The sequence below is a fragment of the Saccopteryx bilineata genome, chromosome 3 (genome assembly GCF_036850765.1).
Source record: "Saccopteryx bilineata isolate mSacBil1 chromosome 3, mSacBil1_pri_phased_curated, whole genome shotgun sequence".
Taxonomy (NCBI): Eukaryota; Metazoa; Chordata; class Mammalia; order Chiroptera; family Emballonuridae; genus Saccopteryx; species Saccopteryx bilineata.
The window spans coordinates 274,944,375-274,963,488 of NC_089492.1; the positions used below are offsets into that span (position 1 = coordinate 274,944,375).

General features: G+C 45.7%; 1 protein-coding gene across 1 annotated transcript in view; it reads left to right on the forward strand.

Annotated features, from left to right (window-relative positions):
• Positions 1–19,114, forward strand: part of LOC136329182 (RH-like protein) — a 45,176-nt gene that overhangs the window by 21,676 nt on the left and 4,386 nt on the right. Inside the window, exons 5-9 of the mRNA XM_066265131.1 lie at positions 4,457–4,623; positions 7,121–7,258; positions 9,590–9,717; positions 14,807–14,886; positions 17,844–17,917. Of these exons, the coding sequence (XP_066121228.1) occupies positions 4,457–4,623; positions 7,121–7,258; positions 9,590–9,717; positions 14,807–14,886; positions 17,844–17,917 (587 nt within the window). The remainder of the gene's footprint in view (positions 1–4,456; positions 4,624–7,120; positions 7,259–9,589; positions 9,718–14,806; positions 14,887–17,843; positions 17,918–19,114) is intronic.

Consider the following 19,114-nt stretch of genomic DNA (forward strand, 5'->3'; position numbering starts at 1 on the left):
ACCTTTGAATGAAGCCTTTCCCTCTAGAGCAGTGGTCCCCAACCCCCAGGCCGTGGACCGATACTGGTCCGTGGGCCATTTGGTACCGGTCCGCAGAGAAAGAATAAATAACTTACATTACTTCCATTTTATTTATATTTAAGTCTGAACGATGTTTTATTTTTTTTAAATGACCAGATTCCCTCTGTTACATCCATCTAAGACTCACTCTTGACGCTTGTCTCTCGGTCACGTGATACATTTATCCATTACACCCTAAAGGCTGGTCTGTGAAAATATTTTCTGACATTAAACCGGTTTGTGGCCCAAAAAAGGTTGGGGACCACTGCTCTAGAGTACCCCTCTTCGTTCATAACCAAAGGAGAGGGGAGACTTCCTGTGTTTGAGTTTAAATATGTTCATTCTATCTGTTTAGCCTCAGTTTAAAGGAAGAAATTGGGCAAGTGAGGAAAGTAGAGCCCCGAAGTGGAGAAAGGAAGAGGGATGGGAACAGAAGAGCGATAATGGTGTATATTTGAAAAACTGTGGTGAAAATGATGAACTCAGACTTCTGAGAGAAGCTTGGAGGAAATCAACCAGTGAGCGCGACAGCAGGTGACTGAATACACTGGCGAACAAAATTTTTGTTGCATCCACAAAATCACTTGTTCTTACCTAATTCGAGTGGGCTGATCTCAAATCTGACATTAGTTTTTCTCTATAAGCAACAGTTTTTTTGCAATTCAAGATTTTAGGTTTTCATCTTATTGTAAAATTTTCAACATTTAGTTGAACATAATGACGTAGAATGTCTTCCTGGGCATCATCTTTGTGAAAATATAATAATTTATATAATGCAGTAAATACACTAATACACTAAAAGATATGATCGCATCAGAATTTGTCTACAATTTCAAAATAGAACATATTAAAACACTTATTTTAATCATAAAATTTGCACAAAACTTATTTAAATTCTATTCAGGCAAAAATTTGCGTTTGTAGCTCTTGCCTTTGTGTACTTGTTGAGGACAATCCCATTTGATGCTCCAGCAGTAGTCTGCCATCACTAACAGCTCCAAGATTTTCGAGAAACTTATCAAGGTGACAGTTCAGGAAGTGAATATTTTTTTTTTTGTATTTTTCCGAAGCTGGAAACAGGGAGAGATAGTCAGACAGACTCCCGCATGCGCCGGACCGGGATCCACCCAGCACGCCCACCAGGGGACAACGCTCTGCCCACCAGGGGGCGATGCTCTGCCCCTCTGGGGCGTCACTCTGTTGCGACCAGAGCCACTCCAGCGCCTGGGGCAGAGGCCAAGGAGCCATCCTCAGCACAGGGGCCATCTTTGCTCCAATGGAGCCTTGGCTGCGGGAGGGGTAGAGAGAGACAGAGAGGAAGGAGAGGGGGAGGGGTGGAGAAGCAAATGGGCGCTTCTCCTGTGTGCCCTGGCTGGGAATCGTACCCGGGACCCCTTGCACGCCAGGCTGACGCTCTACCACTGAGCCAACCGGCCAGGGTCCAGGAAGTGAATCTTAATGCTCATGTTACATCCAATGTCACGGAAAGTCAACAGCATCCTTTGAACCAGAAATTCATAGTTTTCTGCTTTTTTGTTGCCAAGGAAGTTCTTTGTAACTGCCACAAAAGACTGCCATGCTGCTTTCTCCTTCTTATTCATCTTCCTGTCAAATTCTTCGTCATGTATGAGGGTTTGAATTTGAGGTCCATCGAATATACCTGCTTTTATCTTCTCGAAAGACAAGGCAGGAAAAGCAGAAATAATATGTTGAAATATTCACTTTCTCTATTCAAAGCCTGAACAAACTGCTTCATTAAGCCAAGTTTGATGTGAAGTGGGGGGGAAATGATCCTGTCTTGATTAACTACAGGTTCATTCACAAAATCTTGCATCCTTACTTCCAGAGCTTCACGTTTCGGCCACTCCTTTTGTGTCCAGTATTTCTCCGAGCTTGGCTGTCCCACAAACACAGAAAGCAAGGATACTTCGTGAAACCTCTCTGTTGTCCTAACAGGAAATTTACCATTTTAAGATCCACACAAGGCCCTGGCCGGTTGGCTCAGCGGTAGAGCGTCGGCCTAGCGTGCGGAGGACCCGGGTTCGATTCCCGGCCAGGGCACACAGGAGAAGCGCCCAGTTGCTTCTCCACCCCTCCGCCATGCTTTCCTCTCTGTCTCTCTCTTCCCCTCCCGCAGCCAAGGCTCCATTGGAGCAAAGATGGCCCGGGCGCTGGGGATGGCTTCTTGGCCTCTGCCCCAGGCGCTGGAGTGGCTCTGGTCGCAACATGGCGATGCCCAGGATGGGCAAAGCATCGCCCCCTGGTGGGCAGAGCATCGCCCCTGGTGGGCGTGCTGGGTGGATCCCGGTCGGGTGCATGCGGGAGTCTGTCTGACTGTCTCTCCCTGTTTCCAGCTTCAGAAAAATGAAAAAAAAAAAAAAAAAGATCCACACAAATGATCCAGTTATGCTCCTCATACTTCAGAAAGTCGAGGACAATTTTTATGTCATTATAATCTTCTTGCAGATGAGTTGAATAACCAATTGGAACCGCTGCATAAACATTACTGTTGTGTAGGAGAACACATATCAGACTCATTTAGAGATGTCCAGAAATAGCCGCCATTCTGTTGGACTGTAAGTGGTAACACCTAGCTGGCTGAGAAGACTACTGATATGACAGTAAACAAAGTGTTTGTCTTCAGGAAAAAAAAAGTCCACAAAAATTTGTTCACGCTTCCTGAAATGGGATACTTTAACTGACCAGTGAAGTACATTCTTTTCTTGAAGCCTGGAGGCTAATAACTCAGCTGCTTTCTTTGATAGGCCCAAATCTCTTACTAAGTCATTCAATTCGGGTTGGCTAAACTGCTGAGGGGTTAATGACTGCTTGGCATCAGAAGAAGACCCTTCAGATTCTACAACCATTTCCTCATGCATCTTATCAAAATACACTTGGTCACCATGTTCACTTTCTTTGTCCTTAGAAGAAATAAAACCATTGAAAACTGGAAACGGGAGTGTCTCATAGTGTGGGATAGGTTGTATTGCTGAAGGAATATTAGGATATGTGATCATATGCCATTTTTTCTTGCCAATGCCCTTTGTATGGATCAGACAGAAATAACAGTCACTGCTGTGGTCCTTAGGTTCACGCCAAACCATGGGAATACCAAAAGGCATTCCTTTGCGTTTTCCTTTTGTCCAGTCACGAAGCATTTCTTCACAATTATGACACACAATATGAGGAGCCCAATTTTTGTCTTGATCATCAAGAGGAGCTTGAAAATAGACAATATATGCACAAATGATGAAATATTACGCCTTTGACGTTGAAGTGTATAACAGCCACATATATAATAGAAGGTGTCAGGACTATCTTACATTTATGCCTACTCGAAGAAGCCATGATTCAATCTGAAAACAAAATAAGCCTGACCAGGCAGTAGTGCAGTGGATAGAGCTTCAGACTGGGATGCTGAGGATCCAGGTTCGAGACCCCGAGGTCACCAGCTTGAGCGTGGGCTCATCTGGTTTGAGCAAAAGCTCACCAGCTTGGACTCAAGGTCGCTGGCTCAAGCAAGGGGTTACTCAGTCTGCTGAAGGCCCGCGGTCAAGGCACATATGAGAAAGCAGTCAATGAACAACTAAGGTGTCACAATGCACAATGAAAAACTAATGATTGATGCTTCTCATCTCTCTCCGTTCCTGTCTGTCTGTCCCTGTCTATCCCTCTCTCTGACTCTCTCTCTGTCTCTAAAAAATCCAAAAAAAAAACAAAATAAGAGGGTGTTTTTATCAGATAATAATTTTTTACATTTAAAAACAACTACAATTATGTAAAAGTGATGTTTGTAAAACATTAATTGCCTTGTGGTTATGTTCAATCCAAGAGTCATTGCCCTTTAACTCCAATTTTAAAACCAATGCATGCCATTAACTGTCACAAAAAAAAATTAAAATTGCATAACAACTAGAGCATACACCAAAATACGAATTTCAGATTTGGAATCAGCGATGTAGAAATATATATAAACAGTTCTAAAAGCTCATGAAACATAAAATTAAAAAAAAAAATTGTTCCCCAGTGTATCAATCAAGCCACTGGGCTGAAGGAAAGCAGCTTGTTAATTTCTTTGTTTTTTTTTTTTGTTGTTGTTGTTGTTGTTAATTTCTTAAAATAAGCATTTAGCCATCACAGACCAGGGTCAGGGGGCTTGGGGCTTGATGATTTCAACTGTCAGGGCCTTGGATTCCTTGGCTGTGAAGTATGTTAGCTGGGCCTTACCAACTTGAGGTTTCAGAAAGGACACATGACTTGCCCAAAGTCACATAGAGCTCAGGGAGTGATCAAGCTGAGGTTGCCAGCTCTGGGATTCTCCTGTCTGAGCTCCGCAGAGGCTCAGGCTTTGGAGCAGGAGTGCTGATTCTAGCCGATGATCCTCTCTGGCCCCCAGGCACCCTCTTCTTGTGGATGTTCTGGCCAAGTTTCAACTCTGCTCTGCTGAAACTACCAAGCGAAAGGAAAAATGCCGTGTTCAACACCTACTATGCTCTTGCAGTCAGCGCAGTAACAGCCATCTCCGTGTCAGCCTTGACTCACCCCGAAGGGAAGATCAACATGGTGAGGAGTGGGAGAGGTGATTTAATCCATCAGCATTGACATAAAAAAAACCCAGGTTTAGGCCCTGGCCGGTTGGCTCAGCGGTAGAGCGTCGGCCTAGCGTGCGGAGGACCCGGGTTCGATTCCCGGCCAGGGCACACAGGAGAAGCGCCCATTTGCTTCTCCACCCCTCCGCCGCGCCTTCCTCTCTGTCTCTCTCTTCCCCTCCCGCAGCCAAGGCTCCATTGGAGCAAAGATGGCCCGGGCGCTGGGGATGGCTCTGTGGCCTCTGCCCCAGGCGCTAGAGTGGCTCTGGTCGCAACATGGCGACGCCCAGGATGGGCAGAGCATCGCCCCTGGTGGGCGTGCCGGGTGGATCCCGGTCGGGCGCATGCGGGAGTCTGACTGTCTCTCCCTGTTTCCAGCTTCAGAAAAATGCAAAAAAACAAAAAAAAACAGGTTTTTTGTTTTTTTTTTTTTAAATTTTATTTTATTTATTCATTTTAGAGAGGAGAGAGAAAGGAAGAGAGAGAGAGACAGAGAGGGAGAGAGAGACAGAGAGAGAAGGTGGGGAGAGCTGGAAGTATCAACTCCCATATGTGCCTTGACCAGGCAAGCCCAGGGTTTCGAACCGGCGACCTCAGCATTTCCAGGTCGACGCTTTATCCACTGCGCCACCACAGGTCAGGCAAAACCCAGGTTTAAACCCCATTTCTGCTAATTACTAAAGCCAGCCACCATGAGCAAGAGTCAATAGAAAAAACAAAACAAAACTAGAATAGAATTAGCCTTTCCCCTTACCCTGAGATATTTCAGGATTGGCATGATAAGAATCAGAAGTAAAGAAGTATGTTAACCTAGCCACGTGGCCTTGGATAAGCCACTTACATTTTGTATGTAAAGTGGGAATTAATAAACAGTGCCTGTGAAGTGCTTCACAAGAATACATGCTGGGCAAGCATTAGCTGCTATTGTCAATGGAGCTGGGAGGTCGTGTGAGAGTTTTGGGTGGGGGAAGTTGGAGAGAGTGTAGATCTAAAGACAAAACAAGTGTCCATGATGATCAAGGTGTGGGGTCAGCCAGCCAGAGGTGCTGGAAAAAGTCCAGACAGCCAGTGGGACCTGGAGTGGAGAGAATGTAGCTGTGGATGACAGGTTAGCAGTACTAAGGGGAGGCAGGTGTCCCCACAGGTAAGCTCCATGGCCACAGGGAGCCTATGGTCAAACAAGGTGAGGTCATCCAGGGAGCCAGGTTTGGTCATCAGCTGGTCGCAGGGCCCAGAGCCCTAGACCTGGTTAGAGTTGAGGGGGCAGCGGTAAGAAGTATAAGAGGGCCCTGGCCGGTTGGCTCAGTAGTAGAGCGTGGGCCTGGCGTGCAGGAGTCCCGGGTTCGATTCCCAGCCAGGGCACACAGGAGAAGTGCCCATCTGCTTCTCCACCCCTCTCCCTCTCCTTCCTCTCTGTCTCTCTCTTCCCCTCCTGCAGCCGAGGCTCCACTGGAGCAAAGTTGGCCCGGGCGCTGGGGATGGCTCCATGGCCTCTGCCTCAGGCGTTAGAATGGCTCTGGTCGCAACAGAGCGACACCCCAGATGGGCAGAGCATTGCCCCCTGGTGGGCATGCCAGGTGGATCCCGGTTGGGCACATGCGGGAGTCTGTCTGACTGCCTCCTGGTTTCCAACTTTAGAAAAATACCAAAAAAAAAAGAAGTGTAAGAGAAGGCATGGCCCAGTGCTAGAGGAATGAAGGACATAGCAGAGATGTGGTCCAGGACCCAGGTTTTGGGTCCAGTCATACAGGGTGGAATAGGCACCAAGTAGCCAGTACAAATAACAAAAATAATAAGAACAATAATAATGGCTTATTTTTATTGGGCATTTACTCATATTCTATGCCAGGCACTGGGTGGGCTAACTGTCCTACAAGTGGTGACTCACTTAATTATTTTCAAAAGAAATCTTTCCTGTTTTAACTGATTTTAGAGAAAGGGAGAGAGGGAGAGAAATATCAATTTGTTGTTCTACTTATTTATGCATTCACTGGTTGGTTCTTGTATGTGCCCTGATCAGGGATCGAACTCACAACATTGGTGTATCAGGATGACATGCTAACCAACTGAGTACCCAGCCAGTGTCATTGAATTCTTACGATAACCTTTATTGAGCTGGTATAATCAAAACACCATCCTTCTGGTGGAAAAGTTGAAGCACTGGGCTGTTGAGTGCCCAGGAACATATCACCGACGAGTGTGAGGATGGTTGGATGCTGAGTAACCACTTTCAAGCTGATTCCCTAAATGCTTCCCAATCAGGGTGACTGCTCTCCGAGCCTGAGAAGTGGGGTGAGATAAGCCGTTGACAAAAGCCAGGTCGTCTCAACAGAGGGCAATGAGTGGTTTCAGGATCAGCGGAGCAGGGAGGACATTACGGCGTTGCCTTACTGCCAGCTTGCTGAGGAACTCTGGACAAGATGCTGTCCTCTCTGCCTCACTTCACTCACCCACAAGCTATTTCTTTGCAGGTTCATATCCACAATGCAGTGCTGGCGGGAGGTGTGGCTGTGAGCCCTTCGTGCCAGTTTTTTTTTTCTCCGTGGGTTGCCATGGTGCTGGGCCTTGTTGCTGGGCTGATCTCCATCTGGGGAGCCAAATGCCTGCCGGTAAGGAGCTGGGCAGGTAACACCCTCTGCTTTGTCTTAGGCCAGAAGGACCCTGGGACCATGGTGGGCCATCATGTGGGGCCAAGAGCTGCCCTAGACAGGTGTTGATACCCTCCCAGTTTGGCTTTAAATCTTGGGTTAGAGACTCACCCAGGTTGGGTGGTGCCATTGTTAAGATCTGGGGGGGCCAGTAACAGAACCCCATTCAAGCTTGCTCAGACATCAGGGGGAATTTGTTATAAGGTACTGGGATGTCATGGAGCCCAAGGACAGGATTGGGATGCCCAAGGACTGGGATGTCATGGAGCCCAAGGACAGGATTGGGAGCCCAAGGACTGGGATGTCATGGAGCCCAAGGACAGGATTGCTGCAGGCACCAGGGATGGGAGGTTTGTGGGGAGCCCAAGAAGTCCTTGATCTTCTTTCTTTGTTCTTCCTGAACATCTGCTTTATTCTCACTCTAGATTTTCTTTCTGTTCTCCTACTGCTATTCCATGTGGTGGAATGTAGTCTCTGTCTTCAAGAAAGCAGCTGGGTAGCATCTCTTGGCCCCAACCCCAAGTTCTTTGGAGAAGGAGCTCGTTGATCTAACTTTGGATCATGTGCCCATCGTTGGCTGGGGTGGGGGTAGGGTGTGTGATACATACATGGCTGCTGCTTGTGAAGGGGGTGGGGAGGGCAGTACCCAGGAGAAAGGTGTGGGGTTGATAATCCAGGTCATGTCCACTTCTGATTGTTTAGTTCTCCTAAGTGATGGATTTTTCTTCCTTCAATATTCAACAGGCATAGATAATACCAGAATACTTCATCATAGCCAATTTGTTATGACACACTTCTAGAAGAAATATTCAGGAACAACAAGTCTTCACGGGTTTGTAGGCTTGGTGGAGTACAAAGGATTACACTTTTGGGTGACACAGGAAGCTTAATTGGATTGACAGTGGCTAGTCAGGGAGGCAGTTTCAACTCCAGATAGGGAAGAACTTACCAACGGTTTGATTTGACCAAAAATGGGACAGTTTGCTTTTCATCTTTGGAATGGGAACAGAGGTCTTTCATCTCCTCTGGCTTTGAGAGACCCTATGATGAAAGGAGGAAGTGAACAGCAAAAATGCATAAGTTATCATCAGGCTCAGAGTCCATCGCTTTTTTCTGTACTTCCGTTTTCTTGATTTTGTCACTGGGGAAAAGATTCAAAGCTGGTTCGCTCACCCACTCACTCACTCACTCACTCACTCATTTATTCATTCCTCATTCATTCATGCATGCATGCATTCATTCCTCACATATGTTTTAACATTTATCCTGCTTCCCAAGCTGTAATGTAGTGAAGAAAATGGACAAATAAGCACAATCAGTGTGATCACTGCTCCAGGAGCACTTCTAAGTCAGCCTGAGATGTGTCAGGAAATGCTTCCCAGAGCAGAGGATGTCTCAGCTGAGTGTTGGCAGATAACTAGTAATAGCCAGACAGAGAAGTGGGGAAGGTATTGCAGGCAGAGGGACAGTGTGCTCAAAGGCTCAGCCATGAGAAGAGCATGTGGCCCAGCCAGGAAACAGAAAGATGCTCTCGTGTCGGAAGTGCCGAGTTCACCCGGAAGTGGGGTGGGACCAGGGTTTTGAGAGATGGCAGGTGCTCCTGAGCTAGTCGAGTAGTCTGGGGTTTTATTCTGAAGACAGTGAGGAATCTAAGGAGGGAACTAACCTGATCAAGTTCTCATTTGTATTTACATCTGTTGGCTGATGGCCTTCAGGGAGGATTAGGTGGAGGAGCATCGAATAGGAGTCTGAAGGTGTGGTCAGATTATTTTCTTCGGACTTTTATTCTAATCAGCCATGTTGTCTTTGGGATGACAGTTAAGTTTGGGCTAGACCAGTAGATCTCAGTCACCTCCTGGGGACATGTGATGATATCTGAAGATATTCTTGGTTGACACACTAGGGTTGGGGGTACTACTGGCATCTAGTAGGTACAGGCAAAAGGATGCTGCTAAACATCCTACAATTCACAGGACAAACCCCCCCCCCTCAAAACCCAGAATAACAGCCCAAAGTGTGATTAGTGCCTGGGCTAGATCCTTGCTTCTCCAAGTGCAGTCTGTGGACAGCAGCACTGGCATTCCCTGGGACTGTGTTAGAAATGCAGAATCTCAGGTCCCAGACCCACAATATCCGACTCTGCAGTTTAAACAGATGTGAGAAGTGCTTCTTTAGGTGAGCCCTAGAGCTCATCCCCTTTTGGTGGCCCTGGATGCCAAGGATCTATGAAAAGGGTGGGTGGGGAATGTCAGTCTCACATGTAGACCTGCTTACTGTGACGTTTGTCCCCAGGGGCATTTCAATCGCGTGCTGGGGATCCATGACACGTGTGGCATACACTACACCTTCGGCTTGCCAGGTCTGCTCGGAGGGATCGCCTACATCATGCGGATGATGAGCTACTGGACCGAGAATCCCTCGTGAGTCACCTGGCTCGCCCCCATTGTGCCCCCACCTAACTCAGGAGCCATGGCTGCAGTGTGTGCGTTCAGGCCCAGGCCCTCAGCAGGCCACAGTGAAGATTTGTTGCCCAGTGTATCCAGAAATTCTGCCCCGCCCCTAACTTGTGTGGCATCGTCACCTCTCCAGGCCACTTCTTTCCACAGGGGCAGCTTAGGTGCTAGGCAAAGGCAAAGCCCCCTACCCACAAAAGCAGACAGAGCAGGGGGCAGTCAGGCCCAAAGCAGCTGAGTCCATTTTTCAAACTCTGATGGTGCAGGTCCAGGTGAAGAGTGTGCCATTAAGTCAGACTGGTCCTGACCTTTTACTAGCTGGGCATGCTACCTAACTTCTCTGAGCTTCTGCCACCCAACTGTAAAGGAAGATAACGATAATACGAGGGGCTGCCAGAGGCCAGGTGCCATGTGCTTAAGAGGATTTAATGGGCTAATGTAGGAAAATGCTAGGCACTCTCCCAAGCGTTGGCAAAAGATTCAAAATCATTAGAAAAATTGTGTGGGCCAAATTCTGCTCATGGGCTGCTAACCTGGAACATCTGGACTACTTATCCTTCTGGATCACAAATTCTGTGGTTCTGTGGCTGTCCTAGTGCAGTGGTTCTCAACAGTATCAGCATCCCCTGGGAACTGGTTATTCTAATTGCAATGCAAACTCTAATCTCAGGGGCATCATTTGTGAAGTATATGATTGTCCAACACTATGCTGTACACCTAAAACTAATACAAAATAACATTGACTGTAAACTGTAATTGAAAAATAAATTTTAAATTAAAAAAAAAAAAAAGAGGAAATGCAAATTCTAGCCTACCCAGACCTACTCGATTAGGAATGTGGGGTAGGGCCCAGCAGTCTTTGTTTTAACAAGCCCTCCGGGTGATTCTCATGTAAGCCTGAGGTTGAGAACTATTGGCCTAGAGAAAATAAAGAGTCAACCAATGGTGTGCTGGTAAAGGAGTAACAACCAGCCTGTCACCTTGCAAGTCAGCTCTCATCAGGAAGAGATAGCTGAGGACCAAGTAGTTGTTCTTTCTCTTCTGCAGGAACCCAAGGAAAGGGCACAGTGAGAGCAGTGACTGCTCTTGGGCGGCCGTGGGTCCACTGGAACTAAAGGGCACAGGCTTCAGGGACTGATAGACCAACATCATATTTAGCAATTGTGTGACCTTGACCTTAGGCATAGTACTCAATCAAACTCTTAAAAAAAAATTTTTTTTTTATTAAGTGAGAAGCAGAAGGCAGAGACAGACTCCCACATGCACCCAACCGGGATCTACCTGGCAAGCCCCCTACCAGTAAATGCTCTGCTGGTCTGGGCCACTGCTCCATTGCTCAGCAACCGAGCTATTTTAGCACCTGAAGCAAGACCATGGAGCCATCCTCAGTGCCCAGGGCCAACTTTGCTTGAACCATTCAAGCTATGGCTGCCGGAAGAGAAGAGAGAGAGATGGGGGGAGGCAGGGGAGAAGCAGATGGTTGCTTTTCCCGTGTGCCCTGACCGGGAATCGAACCTGGGACTTCCACATGCCAGACCGACACTCTACCACTGAGCCAACTGGCCAGGGCCTCAATCAAACTTTTTTTTTTGTATTTTTCTGAAGTTGGAAACGGGGAGGCAGACAGACTCCCGCATGTGCCTGACCGGGATCCACCCGGCATGCCCACCAGGGGGCGATGCTCTGCTCATCTGGGGCGTTGCTCTGTTGCAACCAGAGCCATTCTAGCCCCTGAGGCAGAGGCCATGGAGCCATCCCCAGTGCCCGGCCAACTTTGCTCCAATGGAGCCTTGGCTGCAGTAGAGGAAGAGAGAGACAGAGAGGAAGGAGAGGAGGAGGGGATGGAGAAGCAGATGGGTGCCTCTCCTGTGTGCCCTGGCCGGGAATCGAACCGGGACTCTTGCACACCAGGCCGACACTCTACCACTGAGCCAACCGGCTAGGGCCTCAAACTCTTTTTAAGGCTCAGTTTTCTATCTATAAAATGGGATGATAAGATCTACCTTCTGGGACTGCTATGAAGATTCAGCAACATATAATAATTAAAGCACTCAGAACAGTGCTTTGTGTAAACACCTAACAGTGGCCCCTTTCTTTATGATTATTGATGCTGCTGCTTCCATCAGAGAGGCATCTGGAGAAAGAACTGAGCTGGTAGTCAGAATACTTCATGTGAAATGGGGATCAGCTACTTTATTAGCGTGGTGTCATTGGGCAAGTCAGTTGACTTGTATTCATTCCACAATGTTTGCCCATTTTCTGTTCAGATGCACGGATGTGAATGAGTCAGATGCTGTGCTCTGAGCTGGGATGGAGTGTTTTTCAAAAACTGTGGGATTTTAAGAGGTGTGAGGACACACTTAAAGAACATAGAATCACGGAGTGCCCTGGCTCTTCTTCCATTCTCATTCCGGCTTTTGATTGTGTCAGGGAGAAAGTCTCCCCTTGGTGCTGAGTGCCTTTGCACCCTTCGGACAGGTGCTGACACCTGCGGACACCTCCGCTTGAATGACAGCAGAGGAAGTCTCCGGCTGAGAGACTTGCCCAGGCTGCCACATCTCGGAGAGATTCTAGCTACATTTTGTTTTCATTGTATCTTTTTATAGTTATCTCTTATTTCTCTTCTACTTAAGTTAATGACACAAAGTTTTCTTTTACATACATTTATGTTTTTTTTAAGTCTATTTAAAGAAAAATATTTTTTAAAATAGTACATATTTCTGGAATGTGAATATGGCCAGGTTTGTGAAAGTAACCCTCAAATGTTGAACTCTGGGAAAGACCTGGCCAGCCTTTATGGGTAGACAGACCTGCCTGGTTTGAATCCCAAGAACCACCATTCCAAGCTGTGATATTGGAACACTTGGTACTTGGTTCATATTCCTAACCTGGACCTCCCCATTTGTGAAATACCTTGCTCACAGGGTGGCTGTGAGGATTGTGTGAAATTAGATGGTGAAGCATGGAGCCAAAGGCCTGGCACAGGGGAGCCCACCCGGTGTGGGGACTGTTGCATGGTGATTCTTGCTTCATCCATTTCTGCTCTCAGATGGCATCAGGATAGAGTGAATTGTGGGTTGGCAGTCAGCAGATTTGGATTTAGCTTCTATTCAGCCACCTAATATTACTTGAAAAAACTAATTTTGTAGTACACCTTACAACCAGAAAAGTGCTAATATCATAAAGGCGTCACTTGAAACTTTCTGACACGTCCATATAACCAGCACCCGGAACTCCTTCGTGTCCTATCCCAGGGTAGCCACTAACTTGACTTCTGACAGTGTTGATCTGTTTTGCCTGTTTTCATCCTTTATACACATGGAATCATATGGGAAGTCTGTGCCCTTGTGTGTCTGGCTTCCTTTACTCAACATGGTAATTGTGAGATTCACCCATGTTGTTGAGTATCTCTGTAGAGTGTTTATTTTCATTGGGGTATAGTGTTGAGTTGGGTTTGGGTTTAATTTATAAAGTTACATGGAGAGGTCAATGCCACTGAAAGGCAAATGTTCCTCACAGTTCTCCTAGACATGAGAGGCACAGCACACCACACTGGGTCACATGTAGGGACCAGGTAGCAGAGAGAGAGGGGAACTGAGACTACGCCTTCAGGAAGATAGTGCTGGGGGAGTAATGAGGTGGGGACAGCCCCTCTTGGGCAGGAAGTGAAAACACATGTTAAAGTTTGTGGTTGGGGGGGGTTGTAATAGGAGTTTTATACTCCCACGAAAGCTGACTCACATGAGAGAGAGGTAAACAACTTGCTTGGCCTATTAGTTTGGCCTTGTGATAAATGAGTAGGCAAATTACAGAGTCTTAGAAAACACAGTTAAAAGTAAGTGTTTCGTTGTGTGTAAACAGCACAATTTATTGACCCATTATTGATATCCACTTAGGTAGTTTCTAGTTTGGAGCTATTATGAACATTCTAGTGTTGCTGCTGTAAACACTCTAATGCTTTTGGGTGCACACACAGATACACTTCTAATGAACATATATGTACCCAGAAGTGGAATTCTTGGATCATACAGTGTTCATACATCCTCTTTAGTGGATACTACCTGTATCCACAATATAGATTGTGGTTTGCCCCAATCTATACAGGGCAGTACCCTTTACCCCATAAATTCTCTAACACGCCGTATTTTCCTTCTTTTACATGTCAGCCATGTAGCCATCAAACTTATTGTTTAAACTTTAATTTCCCTGATGACTAAGTGAAGCACTTTCCATATGCTTTTAGGACATTTGAGTATTTTTTTCTTTTGCAATGTCTGTTCGAGTTCTTTGCCCATTTTTCTATTGTCATTTGGTCTTTTCCTTATTGATTTGTCGGAATTCTTTATTTGTTCTGGATATAGATCCTCTGTCAGATATATGGGTTGTGAATGCCTCCTTCCACTTTGTGGGTTATTTTTCACTTTCTTAATGGTGTCTTTTGATGAACAGTTCTTAATTTTAGTATAGTCCAATTTATCATTATTCCCTTTATGTTTAGTTTTTGTATGTCCTGTTCAAGAAGCCTTCACCTGCTGCAAGGTCATGTAAATGCCCTCTTAGGTGCGCTTAATTGTTTAAAGTGAAGTCCTGGAATTGTCTTGAAGGAGAGCAAGCAGGGAAGTATGTTCGAGGGGGATGGGCAGGGGAGATGGATCTGAGAGCCAAACTGTACCCCTCCTTGACTTGATAGAAATAAATCCTTCATCTTTAATTGCTCAAGGAGGAAACTCCAGGCTCTGAGAGGTTAAGTGACTTTCCCACAACCAGTGACAGAATTGAGATTTAAACTTGGTTTTTCTAACTCCCGATCTAGTTCATTGTCCATGGGATCTGAGGATTAAAGTAAGCCAAAGAGGATCATGGAAACCCTTGCATCCCTCCTCCATATCTGCATGGCTTCGTGGGAAACGACAGGAGGTGGTACCACCAGGAAGAGGCACTTTCTCCCGATGGCTCTTCCTGACAGTGTCACTACTCATGCAAACAGGGCTATTTATCCCCATGACTTCTGCAGCTTGATACCTGAATGTGACCACCTTTGTTTTGTCATTTCTAGGATCATCTACAGTGTGCTTTTAGACACTGGAAAACTCAGCTTGTCCATGGCTGTGGGTATGGTATCGGGTCTCCTGACAGGTTAGTGTGAGATCACCCTTCCTCCACTGCATCTGCTCCATGGCTGCATGTGTACGAGCCCCCACCTCCTCAGTTCCAGCCAAATGAGGGCTCAAACTTTGATTAACAGGCTCAAACTTTGATTAACAAACAAACAAACAAACAAACATACAAACAGAATCACATCATTTCAAAATTGGAAAGACCCTGAGAGGTCACCTACAATATGTGTGGACTCTGAGGGCCAGGGAAACCAAGAGACTTTCCTGAGGTTATGAGTAGCAGATGAGAGGTGTGGTAGGTTCCTAGAGATAAGGCACACTGGTATGTTAGAAGTGAAAGCAGAGCCTGACCAGGCAGTGGCACAGTGGATAGAGCATCAGCCTGGGACACAGAGGACCCAGGTTCAAAACCCCAAGGTCACAGGCTTCAGCATGGGCTCATTCAGCTTGAGTGCAGGCTCACCAGCTTGAGCGCGGGGTTGCTGGCTTGAGCCTGAGATCATAGACATGACCCCATGGTCACTGGCTTGAGCTCAAGATTGCTGGCTTGAGCAAGGGGTCACTCTGTCTGCTGTAGCCCCCCGGTCAAGGCACATATGAGGGAGCAATCAATGAAAAACTAAGTTGCTGCAATGAAAAATGGATGCTTCTCATCTCTCTCCCTTCCTGTCTGTCTGTCTCTATCTGTCCCTCTCTCTATCTTTTCCGCTAAAGAAAAAAAAAAGTGAAAGCAAAGATCCTCACAGAGGAAAAGAAATTCTTAAAATCAGACACCAGAACATAGGAAGCTCGGGCTGCTGGAGGGTAGGTCAATAACACTCAACAGCCACGTCCTTTCTCTGTGTTACCTAGCAATTTCATAAGTGGATGTTCCTAGCAATGGTTCTGATTTATTTAAAAGTCTAAATGTGTTCAGTGATGACTCATAACACAAGAAAAAATACAATATAGATTTATGGATTTAGATGGATTTTCATTAGTGATGAGTAAGCCTCCGCTATCTGGAAAATTCATGTCGGTGATAGAGATCATTTCTGAGTAATTCTGGCTAAATGAGGTGTGCTAATTGCACCTTACCTGCCAACATCAATTAAAGGCATGCACGACAAAAGGAAAATATGGATATGCACGTGCCTACTCTTATTAATCTTACTATTGAATACATTGAGACTGTTCATCATTAAAAATACACAGATAAGCCCTGGCCAGGGGGTTCAGTTTGGTTGAGCATCATCCTGATATGCCTAGGTTGCCAGTTTGATCCCCAGTCAGAGCACATGAGAGTCAACCAGTGAATGTGTAGATAAGTGGAAGCAGCTCAATGTTTCTCTTTCTCTCTCTCAAATAATTTTTTTAATATGCATATAACTTTTTTTCTTATTTTTTAAATTCATTTTTAGAGAAAGAGAGAAGGGGAGAGGAGCAGAAAACAACTCCCATATGTGCCTTGACCAGGCACGCCCAGGGTTTTGAACCATCGACCTCAGTGTTCCATCCAGGTTGACGCTTTAACCGCTGCACCACCACACGCCTCTCTCTCAAATCTAAAATAGAAAATTTAAAAATACACAGATAAGCCCTGGATGGATAGCTTGGTTCGTTAGAGCATCATCTGGAAATGCAGACGTTGGCAGTTTGATCCCTGGTCAGGACACAAATAGGAACAGATCAATGTTCCTGTCTCTCTCTCCCCCTTTCTCTCTCTCTAAAATCAATAACAAGGCCTGACCTGTGGTGGCGCAGTGGATAAAGCGTCGACCTGGAAATGCTGAGGTCGCTGGTTCGAAACCCTGGGCTTGCCTGGTCAAGGCACATATGGGAGTTGATGCTTCCAGCTCCTCCCCACCTTCTCTCTCTGTCTCTCTCTCCTCTCTCTCTCCCTCTCTGTCTCCCTCTCTCCCTTTCTCTCTCCTCTCTAAAATGAATAAAGAAAATTAAAAAAATATATATTATAATAAAAAAATAAATAAATAAAATCAATAACAACACACAGATAAATCAGTGAATGGCATTTTCCTGCTTCATGTGAAAGGCAAGCCCTCACTTCATATATCCTGGAAAATTCGGCAGACTGCACACAGCTGGGGAATTGCATGGGGCCAAGCTTTCTGGGCAGAGGCTGGACAGGTGAAAGGAACAGGCACAAAGGCAAATTGTTATAAATTGCTTTCCTAACTACACATGTGGAACCTCCAGCTGCGGTTGGCTGTAGTTTATGGAGCTACAAGGACCCCTTCTTTGAGTTGCTCTCCATGGTAGCGCTGGTGTTTTTAAACAGATAAGCCAGGGGTCCCCAAACTTTTTACACAGGGGGCCAGTTCACTGTCCTTCAGACTGTTGGAGGGCCAGACTATAAAAAAAAACTATGAACAAATCTCTAGGCACACTGCACATATCTTATTTTAAAGTAAAAAAACAAAACGAGAACAAATACAATATTTAAAATGAAGAACAAGTAAATTTAAATCAACAAACTGGCCAGTATTTCAATGGGAACTATGCTCCTCTCACTGACCACCAATGAAAGAGGTGCCCCTTTGGAAGTGCAGTGGGGGCCAGATAAATGGCTTCAGGGGGCCGCATGCAGCCCGCAGGCTGTACTTTGGGGACCCCTGAGATAAGCTTTTCAGTGGGCATGGTAGCGCTGGCATTTTTAAATAGATAAGCTTTTCAGTGGGGGCACTCTCTGACAGGGCTGTTCTGTTCCATCTCAGGAAGCGTGTCAGATCCATAGTTTTCCTATACCTCTCAGTATAATCTAAATCTTTTGGAAATAATTGTTCTTGCCAGTTCCTATTGTATTAAAAGATGCCTATAGAATTACAGTATGTACATCAATTTGTCTGTCTCCTGCTTGTGTGTGTGTGGGGGGAGGATTTCTGTTGAGATACCATAGGTGACGTATAATATTTTGATTAATTTTGAGATGAGTGCTATGCTCCACAATGTTTAATATTTAATTATGAATTTAAACAGGTTTGCTCTTAAAACTCAAAATATGGAGAGGACCTCCTGAGGCTAAATATTTTGATGACCAAGCTTTCTGGGAGGTAAGTTGTTTTTTCTAACCTATTAATGTCATTGATTTCGAGTGAATGAACTTAAAATATCTGGACATATTGGTTAATTTGGTATTTATGAGAGTAAAATAAAAACATGAAAAGTAAGAGCAAGGAAGGAGAAGCAAATCCATGGTGTGCCGGCATGTGTGTGCATACAGACGAGTGTGTGTGTGTGTGTGTGTGTGTGTGTAGTAACAGTAGTAGTAATAGTAGTATAATAGTAGTAGTAATAGTAGTATAATAGTAGGTAGTAAGGTGGGGAGGTGGTAAATGTCACCATTTCCCTGATGCCTCAAAGTCATTGAGGGACAGGGACAAGAACTGTCTCTGGCCACACTTCTCTCCACCTGCAGTAATCAAATGGAACAAATAGTTTGACATGAAGGTGACAGAATCCTGCAGAGCAAGAGCCAGAAGGACCGCAGGGGCCAGCAAATCTAATACCCTCATTTGACAGATGCTCAGAGTGCAGCCGGGACTGACCAAGTTCTCACAGTGATTGAGTGGCAGAGCTGAATCTGAAACAACTCTTGATAAATTATAGCTTTCTGGAGTCAAAAACCCTTGTAGGACAGTCTGGAGTCATTTAGCCAAGGGACACAGAGCTTGAACAAGTCACCTGCTACTGAGAGTCTCTGTGATACACTGTAGCATTTGTTGTCATGACTGGGCTAGACACTGTCACCCCACTGCCCTCCTCCCTTTCACCTACACTCATAGTTCACTCTGATGTACGTCACCTTAGGTAATCTTCCCATCGAAGCTGAGGCTGGCTGGGCAAGCAGGGATCAATATTGCCTGTTGGTACAAATGGAAAGTTGGGGCCGACAGAAATCAGACTAATGCCCGCCATCATACTTTGTGAGTGGCAGAGACTAGACCAGGAACCAGGCCTGCAGAGTCCCAGGCCAACCTTTTCTCCACCCGCACACTGATGTACCGATCACTAAAGGCACAGGGAACCAGCTCTACTGTGGGCCTTGACATTTGTGTCCATAGTGGGAAAGCAGAGAACCTGCAGAGAGAACCTGCCTCTTCCTCCTCCTTCATCTCCTTTCTCTTCTTCAAATAGCTTTGTGGAGATATGATTGGCAATGAACTACACATATTTAAAGTCTACAATTTGATACATTTAAATGTATTTTACACTAATCAAAACCATCCCCACAATAAAAATAAAAAACA